This window comes from Eurosta solidaginis, chromosome X, assembly GCF_040869045.1.
Source record: "Eurosta solidaginis isolate ZX-2024a chromosome X, ASM4086904v1, whole genome shotgun sequence".
Classification (NCBI taxonomy): Eukaryota; Metazoa; Arthropoda; class Insecta; order Diptera; family Tephritidae; genus Eurosta; species Eurosta solidaginis.
The window spans coordinates 815,814-831,067 of NC_090324.1; the positions used below are offsets into that span (position 1 = coordinate 815,814).

General features: G+C 42.0%; 1 protein-coding gene across 1 annotated transcript in view; it reads right to left on the reverse strand.

Moving 5' to 3' along the window:
• Positions 1-11,561: 11,561 nt before the first annotated feature.
• Ca-alpha1D (Ca[2+]-channel protein alpha[[1]] subunit D) overlaps positions 11,562-15,254 on the reverse strand; it is a 6,221,746-nt gene continuing 6,218,053 nt past the window's right edge. Inside the window, exon 30 of the mRNA XM_067758067.1 lies at positions 11,562-12,109. Within this exon, the coding sequence (XP_067614168.1) occupies positions 11,666-12,109 (444 nt within the window). The 3' untranslated portion in view covers positions 11,562-11,665. The remainder of the gene's footprint in view (positions 12,110-15,254) is intronic.

Genomic DNA, 15,254 nt, shown 5'->3' on the forward strand with positions numbered 1-15,254 from the left:
CAAGCGTTGAGCGGCGAGTTGTCCAGTGATTTTCAATGTTGGCAAGACGATTTGCAGTTACTACAAGATTTTGCAATACAGCGATGTTTATCTACGAGTGATTTAAAATGTGAGCTACACATATTTGCTGATGCTAGCCCCAAGGCGTACGGAACTGTTGCGTATGTTCGCCGAATATCAGCCTTTGGAACTATAACCACATATTTCGTATGCTCAAAAAACAGAGTGAGTCCAATCGAAAAGGGCTCCGCGAAGAGGGAACTCACTTTGCCAAAATTAGAGTTGACAGCGGCATTAATAGCAGCAAGATTTAGCAAATTTTTAATAAAGTCATTGGATTTCGAAGTAGCATCTGTTCATTTGTGGACTGATTCCGCAATAGCACTTAACTGGATAATCGGTCATGGTAAGAATATTAAAAACTATATTGCAGCGCGGGTAAGCGAGATCAATGACCTGACGAATATTTATGATTGGAGACAATGTCACGGTAAGACAAATCCTGCCGATCTTTTGACCAGAGGCGTTCGAGCCAAGGTACTTGCAGAATCTTAGTTATGGAAATATGGTCCACCTTGGCTATCAGAAGATTCATCAAGCTGGCCCTCGAAATTTGTTATTGAAAACTTTACTAATTTAATGGTAGCTACCCCTGAAACTAACAGCGTAGCAGAACAAATGTCAATTTTACCCATCGAGAAATTTAGTCAACTTAAGCGGCTCTTACGTGTCACAGCATTCATATTCAGGTTTTTGTGTAACTTAAAGCGATGTTCCTCAAATCAACATGTAATATCAACTAGCGAAGTAGAAGAGCTGACGTCGCAAGAATTACAATCGGCGGAGCTATACTGGATAAAAACTACACAGCATAAATTTTACTGCAATGAGATTCAGGCTCTGTCCAAAGGATCGACAATTTCGTAGGATCCAAAAATTTATTCTTTAAGCCTTAAACTGGAAAACGGCATCTTACGACTAACTGGCCGTTTACCGGCGGACAAAGTTGGTAAGAATATCTCTATGCCAATAATATTACCAAAAAAGTCTCATTTCAGTCAGCTGCTCGTGCTTGAAGTGCACAAAAAAATGTTTCATGCCGGTGTTAATGCGGTTTTAGCCCAAATTCGACAGAAGTACTGGATAGTACAAGGAAGGTAGCTGATAAAAAGGGTTTTGGGACATTGTGTTATTTGTAAGCGGCTGCATGGTAAGAGCGCTTCCGAGCCATGGACTGTATTGCCTATAGAGAGTGTCAGCTAGTCGCCCATTCGAAACGACTGGTGTTGACTTTGCCGGACCACTTTTTATAAACTCAGAGAGCGAGAAACAACAAAAAAAGGTTCACATTATGCGGTTTACATGTGCGGCGATTCGGGCGGTACATTTAGAACTGGTTGGCGATATGTCAACGAAAATCTGTACAGATGCACTAAGAAGATTTATAGCGCGTCGTGGAGTGCCAGCGACCATAGTCTCTGACAATGCCAAAACGTTTAAGCGCGCATACCTGGAACTGGCTAAACTAAACGAGCTTATGAGAACAAATGAAATGCAGCAACTAACAGTTCACCAAGGCATTAATTGGAAGTACATACCCGAACCAGCAGCATGGTGGGGTGGCTTCTGGGAACGCCTTGTTAGAAGTGTGAAAACGTCATTGAAGGATGCTATTGGAAAAGCGCGTCTAACATGCGATGAATTAGCTACACTCCTAGCAGAGGTAGAAAGCATTGTAAATGCGCGACCTCTTACGTATATAAAAAACGATCATAACGATATGAAACCACTTACTCCATCTAATTTTCTCACTGACTGCAAATCTATTTTACTTCAGGCCGATCTCAAAAATGACGGAAGTGCCCTTTCACAATCATGGCATTTGGGACAAGCCTTAATGAAGCGGTTCTGGAAGCGCTGGCAGCAAGACTACCTAAATCAACTTCGTTCAATTCACCATAACCAAGTCGGCCTAGTTCGCAGCATTAAAATCGGAGATGTTGTGTTGGATCCACGAGGATAACAAGCCGCGTCTTCTATGGCGGTTGGCAGTTGTACAAACTACGTATCCTGGACGAGACGGCCGCGTTAGAGCATGCGACATTCGGCTTGCAAATCAGCAAGTGCTAAAGAGACCTATTCAACTTCTATATCCTCTCGAAATTACATCATCCATTTCCGGGGCCGAGGATGTAGAAAATTAAATATATAACAGAATTCTGTCACTCAATAGCTTGACATATATACATATCTACTTAGTTATTTGCATTCTTATATTCACTCATTGTACTCTATTCTCTTTTACTGGTGCCTATGTACTCAACCAAATGTACTTACCTACGTAAATTTACTTTTGAATTCAGTTCTTATTAAATAGCTCACCGAGACTGTATAAAATCGGGAACCTTACGAAATAGCGCGTTTTTATTTAAATCATTTTTTTCATATACCCTGTTACTATTTTACTTAAACCATTTAGTTAAGTCAATATACCCGCATATGTTCTTTATTAAACATTTTGATACTGTCATTTAGCCGGCTATCACAAAACTGCCTATAGTTCGGGACCTAATATTCGCTAGAGCTGGACTCTCGCAGAGGAAATTAGTGACTTTCCTCACAACCGCTCACACTACAGCTCCTACACCTGTTGTTGAAGGGCCAACGTATACACCGGCCTTTGCTAGTTCATCCGCTTTTCATTGCCGTCAATGTCCTGTGAACGAATAACCAAGCAACGCCCTCTTACGTCTTTCGCCGCCTGCCTAAATAAATTTATATCTCACCGCCGTAATACATGATTTTCTAATAGGAACCCTGCAGCCAAACCAACTAGTTGTATACTAGAAGAATTCTAGTATGCCAAAAATCCTAACTAGTATGAGTTCTGCCTTTTTTCCATATAAGCAACTGGTATTTTTAACACGGCGATGTCCTACGAAATATCAATTGCCAGCCTCTGCATCAGCTTCATACTAATTGACAAACTAGTCATTATATACACCAACATCATACCAGATGACATACTAGTCAGCATACCCATCAAGGTCATACCAATTAACATACTAGTCAGCCTTTGCGCCAGCATTATACCAAATGGCATACTAGTTATTATATACATCATATCATACCAACTGTGACATACTAGTTAGTGTATTCACTATCAACATACCACTCAGTGTATGCATCATTGTAATACCAGTTATCATACTAGAGGATATTTGCATCAGCCTCCTACTAGTTAATATACTAGTCATAGTTGGGTTGAAAAATTACTTGAAAATTTATAAATTAACTCAAATTTGTTTTATTCATTATATTTCATATATAGAAAAAGTATGTATATTAGACAGGGTCGATTTATTAACCGATATCGCGTCATCGATTTTTCGATAGGATTTGGGCTCAGGAAAAAAAGTTCCATCAAAAATAATTTTCGAGCCTGCGAAATTTCATTTTTTTTTACTTTTTTCAACTTTGATTTTTAAGGTTTTTTTCATGACCTACTAAAAAAATTTTCATTTGATTGTAAAATTTTCATGTATACCTTGTCCGACCCAAAAATGTCCCCTAAAATATATATATTTTTTTTTCAAAAAACTGTTATCGACAACGTTTTTAGCGGACATTTTTGGATCGGTCAGGGTATATATATGAACATTTTTTAGTAGGTCATGAAAAAAGCCTAAAAATTCAAAGTCGAAAAAAAATTAAAAATTATTTTTGGGTATGCGTAGTGGAACTTTTTTTCCTGAGCCCAAATCCTATCGAAAAATCGATGGCGCGATATCGGTTAACTTTCGTCCAAACAAATCGACCCACCCTAATTTATATATACATATTACTTACTTACTTAATTGGCGCTTAACCGTCTAAACGGTTATGGCCGTCCAACAAGGCGCGCCAGTCGCTCCTTCGCTCCGCCAACCGGCGCCAATTGGTCACACCAAGGGAGTTTAAATCGTTTTCCACCTGGTCCTTCCAACGGAGTGGGGGCCGCCCTCTACCTCTGCTTCCATAGGCGGGTTCCGATAGAAACACTTTCTTGGCCGGAGCATCATCTTTCATTCGCATAACATGGCCTAGCCAGCGCAGCCGCTGCGTTTTAATTCGCTGGACTATGTTGATGTCTGCGTATAGCTCGTACAGCTCATCATTAAATCTTCTTCGGTACTCGCCATCGCCAACGCGTAGAGGTCCATAAATCTTTCGAAGAACTTTTCTCTCGAACACTCCCAAAGCCGCTTCATCTGCTGTTGTCATGGTCCATGCTTCTGCCCCATATAGCAGGCGGGTAAATTAATTGACTTGTAGAGTATGATTTTCGTTCGCCGAGAGAGGACTTTACTTTTCAATTGCCTACCTAGTCCAAAGTAGCATTTATTGGTAAGATTGATTCTTCGCTGGATTTCAGTGCTGATGTTGTTGCTAGTGTTGATGCTGGTTCCCAAATAAACGAAGTCTTTTACTATTTCGAAATTATGGCTGCCAACAGTAGCGTGGTTGCCAAGGCGCATATGCGCTGACTCTTTGCTCGATGACAGCAGGTACTTCGTTTTGTCCTCATTCACCATCAAACCCATCTTTACCGCTTCTTTTTCCAGCTTGGAGTAAGCAGAACTAACAGCGCGGGTGTTTAGGCCGATGATATCAATGTCATCAGCATATGCCAGTAATTGCACGCTTTTATAGTATATTGTTCCAGTGCGGTTAAGTTCTGCAGCTAGTATAATTTTCTCCAGCATCAAATTAAAGAAATCGCACGATAGGGGGTCACCCTGTCTGAAACCTCGTTTAGTTTCGAACGGCTCGGAGAGGTGCTTCCCAATTCTGACTGAGCTGATGGTGTTGCTCCACGTCATTTTGCACAGCCGTATAAGTTTTGCGGGGAAACCAAATTCAGACATAGCGGCATATAGGCAGCTCCTTTTCGTGCTGTCGAAGGCGGCTTTAAAGTCGACGAAGAGGTGATGTGTGTCGATTCTCTTTTCATGGGTTTTTTCCAAGATTTGGCGCATTGTGAAAATCTGGTCGATGGTAGATTTACCAGGTCTGAAGCCGCACTGATAAGGTCCAATCAGCCGGTTCACGGTGGGCTTCAATCTTTCGCACAATACACTTGAAAGGACCTTATATGCGATATTAAGAAGGATGATTCCACGATAGTTGGTGCATTTTGCAGTATCCCCCTTCTTGTGGACTGGGCAAAGAACACTTAGATTCCAACCGTCGGGCATGCTTTCGTCCGCCCATATTTTGCTAAGAAGCTGCTGCATGCGCCTTACCAACTCCTCGCCGCCGAACTTGAATAGCTCCGCAGGCAATCCATCAGCGCCCACGGCCTTGTTGTTTTTCAATATGGTTATTGCTATTCTAACTTCGTCATAATCGGGCGGGGGGACATATATTCCATCATCATCGATTGCGGGATCGGGTTCTTCATCTCTGCGCGGTGAATTGCTGCCTCCATTTAGGAGAGCAGAGAAGTGTTCCCTCCATAATCTAAGCACTCTCTGGACATCAGTTACAAGGTCGCCGTTTTCATTCCTACAGGAGTTTGCCCCGGTCTTAAAACCTTCCGTCTGTCGCCGTATTTTTTGGTAGAATTTTCGGGCGTTATTCCTGGTGGCTAGCAGCTCAAGCTCCTCGCACTCACGCCTTTCTGCTTCTGCTTTTTTCTTCCTGAAAAGGCGTCTCGCTTCCCTTTTCAACTCACGATAGCGTTCACACACTCCTCTTGTCGCGCTCGCTTTTAACGTAGCCCTGTAGGCAGCGTCTTTTCTTTCGGTTGCAACGCGGCATTCTTCATCATACCAGTTGTTTTTTCGTGGCCGCCGGTAACCAATTTTTTCCTCGGCGGCAGTATGAAGTGCTTTGGAGATATGCTCCCACTGCTCCTGTATTCCTTCAGGATGAGTTGTGCCCTCAGAGAGCAGGTGTGAGAGTCGAGTTGCGAAATCATTGGCAGTCTGTTGTGATTGAAGCTTTTCGACGTCTAGCTTTCCTTGTGTTTTTTGTTCCTTGTTTTTAGCCGCGTTGAGGCGGGTGCGTATTTTGGCTGCAACGAGATAATGGTCCGAATCGATGTTAGGTCCTCGGATCGTTCGCACATTTAAAACACTGGAGGCATGCCGTCCGTCTATCACAACGTGATCGATCTGATTGCGAGTATTTCGATCAGGAGACAGCCATGTAGCTTGATGTATCTTTTTATGCATGAGCCTCGTGCTTGATATGACCATGTTTCGAGCACCGGCAAAGTCAATCAGCCTCAGTCCGTTAGGAGAAGTTTCATTGTGTAGGCTGAACTTTCCGACTGTAGGGCCAAAAACACCTTCTTTGCCCACCCTGGCGTTAAAGTCGCCAAGCACGACTTTTGTATCATGACGGGGGCAGCGCTCGTATGTGCGTTCTAATTGTTCATAAAAAGTGTCTTTCACCTCATCGTCTTTCTCCTCTCTCGGCGCATGGGCGCAGATGAATGATATATTAAAAAATTTTGCTTTTATTCGAATAGCGGCGAGACGCTCGTCCACAGGCGTGAACGCCAGCACTTGGCGACAAAGTCTCTCTCCCACCACGAATCCGACGCCGAAACTGCGCTTATTCGCATGGCCACTCCAATATATGTCACAATTTTTGATCTTCTTTCTTCCTTGCTTCGTCCAACGCATTTCTTGGATGGCGGTGATGTCAGATTTTGCTTTGACGAGGACATCAACCAGCCGGGCATCTGCACCAATCCCATTCAGGGAGCGGACGTTCCAGGTGCATGCCCTCAATTCATTGTCCTTCAAACGTTTGCCATGGTCGTCATCAATAGAGAGTGTATTTATCCGAGGCTTGTTGTTATATTTCATTGGAGTATGGTTTTACGTGGCGGGTCCCAAGCCCAGCGCACAACCCGCTCAGCGGGGGTGAAAATATTACTTGGCACGTTTATTTAGCGAGCCGCTTGCTTCAAGACAGACGCCCGCTTGCAGCCGCACCTAGAGGTGTACAGACGCTGCCGATGAAATCTCCCGCGGCTAGCCCTTAAACCGATTATGTCAGAGTGGCCTAGCCAGGTTGTCGCCTTCTCACATTAGCTCACCGCTAAACGGGTGTTTAGCGGCTACCCATAGGATACTTGGCCGCAAGCGACCGGCAGTAGTGAGCTGCTTGAACCGCATGCAAAAGAATCGCTCTGGCCATTCCCAGGTGAAAGGTATATACATATATCACTTTAAAATTTATCACTTCAATACATTATACTTTGGAATAAATTTTAATAAAAATACGTACACATATATAAAACCTAAAAAGTAACGGAATAACACATGCCGATTTTGTGATCGATCAGCGGAGACGGCGGACCATATCCTCCTGGAATGTGACACAATCTCAAGACCCAGGGCTTAGTTTATGGGCTCACCATGGCCAGAAAATTCCCACATTATATCCCTCAAACCGAGAGAACTGCTAGGTTCATCAAGGAAGTCGGCTTGGATGATGTGTTGTGAAGGAGGTGAGGGCATAATAGACCAATAGTCGCAGTGAAATCTTCAATAAATTATCTATCTAACGGAGAAGGACGAACCAATCGTGGTTGACTATGTCAAAACAGGCCAAGCTGCACTAGCACCATCCCATGATGAGTGTTAATGGAGTTCAGAACGGTGGTAGTGATATGCACCTTATGAAAGTCATGATGATGGCTGGATTACCGAAGAATTTCATTTAATTGGGGAACAATAACGGCTTTAAACGTTTTCGTTACTGACCAAAGGTAGGCACTGGCTGGGTTTCCGGTCTTTGGTCTTCCTATCCTTACCATTATCCGTTATTCTGGAATTACAAAGGCTTTTAACGACAAGTAGAAAAAATATGCTAGGCTGCTGATGCCCTCATGGCCAAGGGGTTTTGGCATTGGCATAGGTTGACCGTCTGAGACTATTGATATGGAAGGCTTGGCCTTTTCGTTGATTTGGACGATATCCAGCATTGTCAACTGAAGTATGCATTGCAAACTATCTACAGAAGGCACTCGCACATTTCCTCAAATACTAACTACTGTGAATAACACCACAAAATCATAGTAAATGAACCATTCTAAAACTGACTAGTATGATGAACGCCAAAAAATTCTAGTCAATTAACTACTCATACACTAACTATTATGAATAACACCACAAAATTATAGTCAATGAACTAGTCAAAAGCTAACTAGTATGAATAACCCCACAAAATTCTAGTCAATGAACTAGAATGTTTGCTGACTACTTGGGCTTTTAACTGCAGGGAAATTACAGGCCCCCACTAAACCAATGAGCTCTTCTTTTGTTGTCATTTTTACAGGTAAATGACGATGGTAAGAAGCTTTTCGACCTTTGTGGAGGGGGATGGTATGACCTATAAAGTTAAACTTGATCATATCATACCTTAATGGTATCAGTTGACAGAATATATCGGATCAATATCCTGCAAGGATAGCATTCGAGTAGTGTCTTTATGATAAAAACAATATTGACGATGCCCAGACAGTATAGGGGAAATTATAGCACCTCGCTTGATATCATTACAATCAGCGAAGACTTGGCTAGATGTGTGGACTTTGGCGTGAGCGTCGAAGTTAAGGGTGGGTGACAAACAATGGATCCTCTTACAGCCAAAACATCTCAGGGTTGCCGGTCCAGAACCTCAATATCTCATCAAATTTATAGACCTGTCATCTTTTTCGTCCTACTGTTTTGTGTGGTTTAATCTTTCTCCCAAAATGTAATACAGTATAAATTGCTTTTGTTAATTCTCCAGGACAGGAGTATACGTCTAATACACATCCAAAAATATCGGGGGATAGGATCCATAGTATTTTTTCGCCAACTCCTATCTGAAACCTTTTTTGCAAATAGCTTTCGACATAAGTAAAAATTTTTTACCGAGGACAAAACACAACTTTTGACACCTCTCCCGAATTTTTGACCGTGTATTAGCAGATAACCCCTACCCTATAGTATTACCAGCAAAATTTATGCCTTCAGAAAATTTATGCCGCTTGCAAACGTTTAAAAAAAAGAATAAACGCACTTCATTTCATATTTTTCATCATAAAATTGCATTGAAATCAAGTTACATTTACTGCTTTCTGTATTTTAGTACTAAACCCCGAAAGGGCTCCTCTTTTGTGCTCCCATTCTCGGTTTGACAGTAGTCAAAACAACTTCCACCTTCTATCATTCCATCATGCTTTGTAGAAGCAAAAGACATTTGGTTTGCCTTGTAAAAAATAGTGCTGTTTGCTGTGTCTTTGTAAGTTTTGTCTTAAATATGTTCCCAAAATTTAAAATGTATATTGTAAAACAATCTGAACTTGACTAATTCATATTTACCTCTTCTTATGTCTACAACTTAGTTAAGGCACTTCCTTCTTGGACACAGCAAAGGAAAATTTCCCCACATGGTTGGCATTGTGTAAAGTTTCTTTTAATATAAAATACACGTTTGCATCTAGCATAAGTGGTATATTTAATTGTTGATCCATCGACTTTTTAGAAGTCTCAATTCATGTCGGAAAGCAAAGCTTAAAATATATAATTCAAAGAAAGGGGTGCCATGCGTAAAGTAAAACTTTCACAATTTCTTACAAATTTTATTACTTTAAAAATTTCGCACGAAAACTTACACTTTCGGCTTTGGCTGAGGAATAGTGGCAATTTCCTTTTCTGGCAAAAACTAGCAATTTCACTTTTTGGTTTAGGAAAAGTAGCAATTTCGTTAGTGACTGGCTGAAAATAGCAATTTATTTGCTGGAAGGTGTTCCGCGTAAAAAACTTTTGGTTTCGGAGATATCTCTGGTAATTTTTCGATATTTTGATAATCCACCTTCGTATTATTAATGCTGTGGTTAAGACGCGTCGTTTGATACCCCTCCCAATATTTGTGGACGCATATTAGCAGTCGACCTCTGTTTTGAACTATTACCTGAAATATTATTCCGTCAGCAGAATGTGGCAATGCTTATGAAATTGATTAATTTTCGGTTAAAGCCTCATTAATCATAATAATTCAACTATAACTGATGCCAACTGGAAATACCAAGGGAGATCAAATCTTACCCCATCTGTTTGTACCAACTTATTGAAGGTCTCCTTCCTCTGCTGGAAAAAGATGCATATCATCATATCTGCGTAAAGCGCATTACTAAAAGTCCTTCTGTACTATCACTGGCTCACACGATGGATGATAATTTCGAAACTGGTTGGTAGAAATAGTAGACCATCTATGAGCTTTACTCCCATTAGCAGCTGCCGTGGTATCCTCATATTTATACTCAGCTGAGCAGAGCTCACAGAGTATATTAATTTTGTTCGCATAACGGTACCCGGTAACGGCAAAAACTAATCGAGAAAGATATAGACTTCTATATATCAAAATGATCTGGGCGAAAAAAGAAATTATTTTAGCCATGTCCGTCGGTCCGTCCGTCCGTCTGTCCGTAAACACGATAACTTGAGTAAATTTTGAGTTATCTTAGTGACATTTGGTATGTACCTATGTACACATATACATTCATGTGGACGAACTAGTTGTCGATAATATGGTGCTATTAGGGTGGCGCAAGTTAATAAGAATTTAGGCTTCGGCAATACTTAAGCTAAAAATAAAAATAGGTTATTTATAGAACCACAAACTAGTAAAACTACGATAAGTACACGACGTAGTACTGATAGTTTGACTAGTTTTTGTTCTCTGAAATCGGATGAGTTTCTCATTACTAAACATTTGCGAGTTAAACATATAAAAGTATGCCGCCGATGAAAGATATGAAGACATGAACATTGACACTAACTAGGGAATCAGCCATATATTCGGGATTATAAGATCTCCGCTCTATCCGCCATCCCAATTCGTACTCATGCCTTTCCTCTGGAGGTTTCTAGTCACCTCAAGCTTTCAATTTTTTCACACTTTATTATCTTTACACAATGGTACAACCCCGAATCAAAGGTTGAACGCGCGTTACCTCCCTTTAGCCCCTCTGGGAAAGCTGGATCCTTAGGGTTACCTCTCTTTGGATTATCACCCACTTCCACATCCGTTCTTAGCAAATAGCCACTTTTCACGATCTCTCCTTGACTTGCAGGTTTCGAGGTGGTTGCTTTCGAGGTAGTTGCTAACTGTCCTACTATGCAATTGGACTGCCAGACTGCATGGGATTGAGGTGTTTCTGCTTCTTGAAATTAGGCTTGTCTCTTCATTCTGCCGCCTGAGGCTTCTTCCTCCTCGTACCAGTTGCTTTGCCCTTGGTTTCTCGAACCAAAATTCTAGAACTGCGTTTGACTTACTTCTACCGCTCAACGGGCCCATTCCAAGCGCTTGCCCATTGGGTGCATCACCACTGGCCAACGTTGGGCAATTCTTGCTGCTGAAAGCTCTTTTGCTCCGTAATCTTATCCACTATACTGTGAGAGAACTCTCTTACTCTCTCTGATACCTACACTTCTCCACTATTGTTCTCCATTTGGAATCAACTGCCGGCCCTTAACGGAGATCGTTGACATCGCGGGAAAAAAAAAACAAACTTATTTAAAGCTTTATTTCCCAACATTTTTATTTTTACACCTCACTGGAATACTACAATATACATATGATACACACGAGTGTAGAAGTTTAAGTGCATACATACTTACTCATGTTGTTCTGTCTCTACTTGTATTGGAATACCTCGAATGGACAAGGGACCAAAAGTAGGAGTTATCATATTGTTACCATTGCCGCGACTATCCACTGCAAGCGGACGAAGGGATATGTTTTCACTAAACGTGCATATCTCTTTAAGAACTTTTTTGTTGTGGTAATCGGCATCGCTCTTAATGTTACATTTAATGGATTTATTAGCGTATTCAGGTTGCATAAGACTTTCTCTAATACGATTCACTCCATGGGCTACACTGCAGAGGCTGACATCATATAAAACATTAGTATTGGATGACGTATACTTGGCTACCGTTGATTTGGTGTCACCATCATGGCTTTTTATCTGACACATTTGATGTTTATGGTTATGTCCGAAAGAGTTGCCTTGTCGCCTCAATGAGGACCACACTGATCCAAAGAGAGTATGATGCCTCTGAAATATGAAGTATATAAGTCATTATAATTATAAGAGTAATGACAATACGTTTTACATATTAGTAAGATGCCTTAATATATTGACACGACCTTATTGTTAAATGTCATTCTATTAATAAGTTTCTTTGTATTATGTTACTCTGTAGCATGTTGGAATGATAGAAGGTGACGGATGTAAGCAGTTTCCCACTCTAACGTCGCCATCTTGAACGCCCTTAGAAATAAGAATGTTGTCGCTTTATAAAACAACTTTTTATTCAAAGGAAAACATGTATGTAAAATTGTACAAGTCGTTTTTTCTAAAAAAAAATTCAACGGCATCACTTTTTTGAGTTGAGTTTTCTATTATTCAAATGTGTGGCAATGCTTATTTAATAATTTTGTTTAAATGCACAAAATTATTAAAACTCGCATATTTTCGCAAAAATTAAGGTAAAATATTGTAATATTAACATAAAACCGATAATAATTGTTTTAACTGTATTTTTACAGCTTTTCTTCTTGGTTTTGCTACCATCGGTCCACGGGTATTCTATGTTCAATTGTGGTTCTCAATGCATTTCTTGAGGCTTCGTTGTGCAGGCTGAAAACTTCAAATACGGAGCCAAATCCACATTATTTCCACACCGTTGTGTTCATGTTGCCAATAACGACTTATAAATATATATCAAGGCGGGAGCACGTTCCAGGCGCTGAGACGAACTCTGTGATTTTCTTTGGTCCATCTATCGCATATATTGGATGGCAGCCGGGCAGTGGCACCATTCCCGTCAATGGACCGAAAATTTCAACCGGCGCCAATTGGTCACACCAAGGGAGTTTAAATCGTTTTCCACCTGGTCCTTCCAACGGAGTGGGGGCCGCCCTCTACCTCTGCTTCCATAGGCGGGTTCCGATAGAAACACTTTCTTGGCCGGATCATCATCTTTCATTCGCATAACATGGCCTAGCCAGCGCAGACGCTGCGTTTTAATTCGCTGGACTATGTTGATGTCTGCGTATAGCTCGTACAGCTCATCGTTAAATCTTCTTCGGTACTCGCCATCGCCAACGCGTAGAGGTCCATAAATCTTTCGAAGAACTTTTCTCTCGAACACTCCCAAAGCCGCTTCATCTGCTGTTGTCATGGTCCATGCTTCTGCCCCATATAGCAGGACGGGTACGATAAGTGACTTGTAGAGTATGATTTTCGTTCGCCGAGAGAGGACTTTACTTTTCAATTGCCTACCTAGTCCAAAGTAGCATTTATTGGCAAGATTGATTCTTCGCTGGATTTCAGTGCTGATGTTGTTGCTAATGTTGATGCTGGTTCCCAAATAAACGAAGTCTTTTACTATTTCGAAATTATGGCTGCCAACAGTAGCGTGGTTGCCAAGGCGCATATGCGCTGACTCTTTGCTCGATGACAGCAGGTACTTCGTTTTGTCCTCATTCACCATCAAACCCATCTTTACCGCTTCTTTTTCCAGCTTGGAGTAAGCAGAACTAACAGCGCGGGTGTTTAGGCCGATGATATCAATGTCATCAGCATATGCCAGTAATTGCACGCTTTTATAGTATATTGTTCCAGTGCGGTTGAGTTCTGCAGCTAGTATAATTTTCTCCAGCATCAAATTAAAGAAATCGCACGATAGGGGGTCACCCTGTCTGAAACCTCGTTTAGTTTCGAACGGCTCGGAGAGGTCCTTCCCAATTCTGACTGAGCTGATGGTGTTGCTCAACGTCATTTTGCACAGCCGTATAAGTTTTGCGGGGAAACCAAATTCAGACATAGCGGCATATAGGCAGCTCCTTTTCGTGCTGTCGAAGGCGGGTTTAAAGTCGACGAAGAGGTGATGTGTGTCGATTCTCTTTTCACGGGTTTTTTCCAAGATTTGGCGCATTGTGAAAATCTGGTCGATGGTAGATTTACCAGGTCTGAAGCCGCACTGATAAGGTCCAATCAGCCGGTTCACGGTGGGCTTCAATCTTTCGCACAATACACTTGAAAGGACCTTATATGCGATATTAAGAAGGCTGATTCCACGATAGTTGGTGCATTTTGCAGTATCCACCTTCTTGTGGACTGGGCAAAGAACACTTAGATTCCAACCGTCGGGCTTGCTTTCGTCCGCCCATATTTTGCTAAGAAGCTGCTGCATGCGCCTTACCAACTCCTCGCCGCCGAACTTGAATAGCTCCGCAGGCAATCCATCAGCGCCCACGGCCTTGTTGTTTTTCAATCTGGTTATTGCTATTCTAACTTCGTCATAATCGGGCGGGGGGACATATATTCCATCATCATCGATTGTGGGATCGGGTTCTTCATCTCTGCGCGGTGAATTGCTGCCTCCATTTAGGAGAGCAGAGAAGTGTTCCCTCCATAATCTAAGCACTCTCTGGACATCAGTTACAAGGTCGCCGTTTTCATTCCTACAGGAGTTTGCCCCGGTCTTAAAACCTTCCGTCTGTCGCCGTATTTTTTGGTAGAATTTTCGTTATTTCTGGTGGCTAGCAGCTCAAGCTCCTCGCACTCACGCCTTTCTGCTTCTGCTTTTTTCTTCCTGAAAAGGCGTCTCGCTTCCCTTTTCAACTCACGATAGCGTTCCCACACTCCTCTTGTCGCGCTCGCTTTTAACGTAGCCTTGTAGGCAGCGTCTTTTCTTTCGGTTGCAACGCGGCATTCTTCATCATACCAGTTGTTTTTTCGTGGCCGCCGGTAACCAATTTTTTCCTCGGCGGCAGTATGAAGTGCTTTGGAGATATGCTCCCACTGCTCCTGTATTCCTTCAGGATGAGTTGTGCCCTCAGAGAGCAGGTGTGAGAGTCGAGTTGCGAAATCATTGGCAGTCTGTTGTGATTGAAGCTTTTCGACGTCTAGCTTTCCTTGTGTTTTTTGTTCCTTGTTTTTAGCCGCGTTGAGGCGGGTGCGTATTTTGGCTGCAACGAGATAATGGTCCGAATCGATGTTAGGTCCTCGGATCGTTCGCACATCTAAAAAACTGGAGGCATGCCGTCCGTCTATCACAACGTGATCGATCTGATTGCGAGTATTTCGATCAGGAGACAGCCATGTAGCTTGATGTATCTTTTTATGCATGAACCTCGTGCTTGATATGACCATGTTTCGAGCACCGGCAAAGTCAATCAGCCTCAGTCCGTTA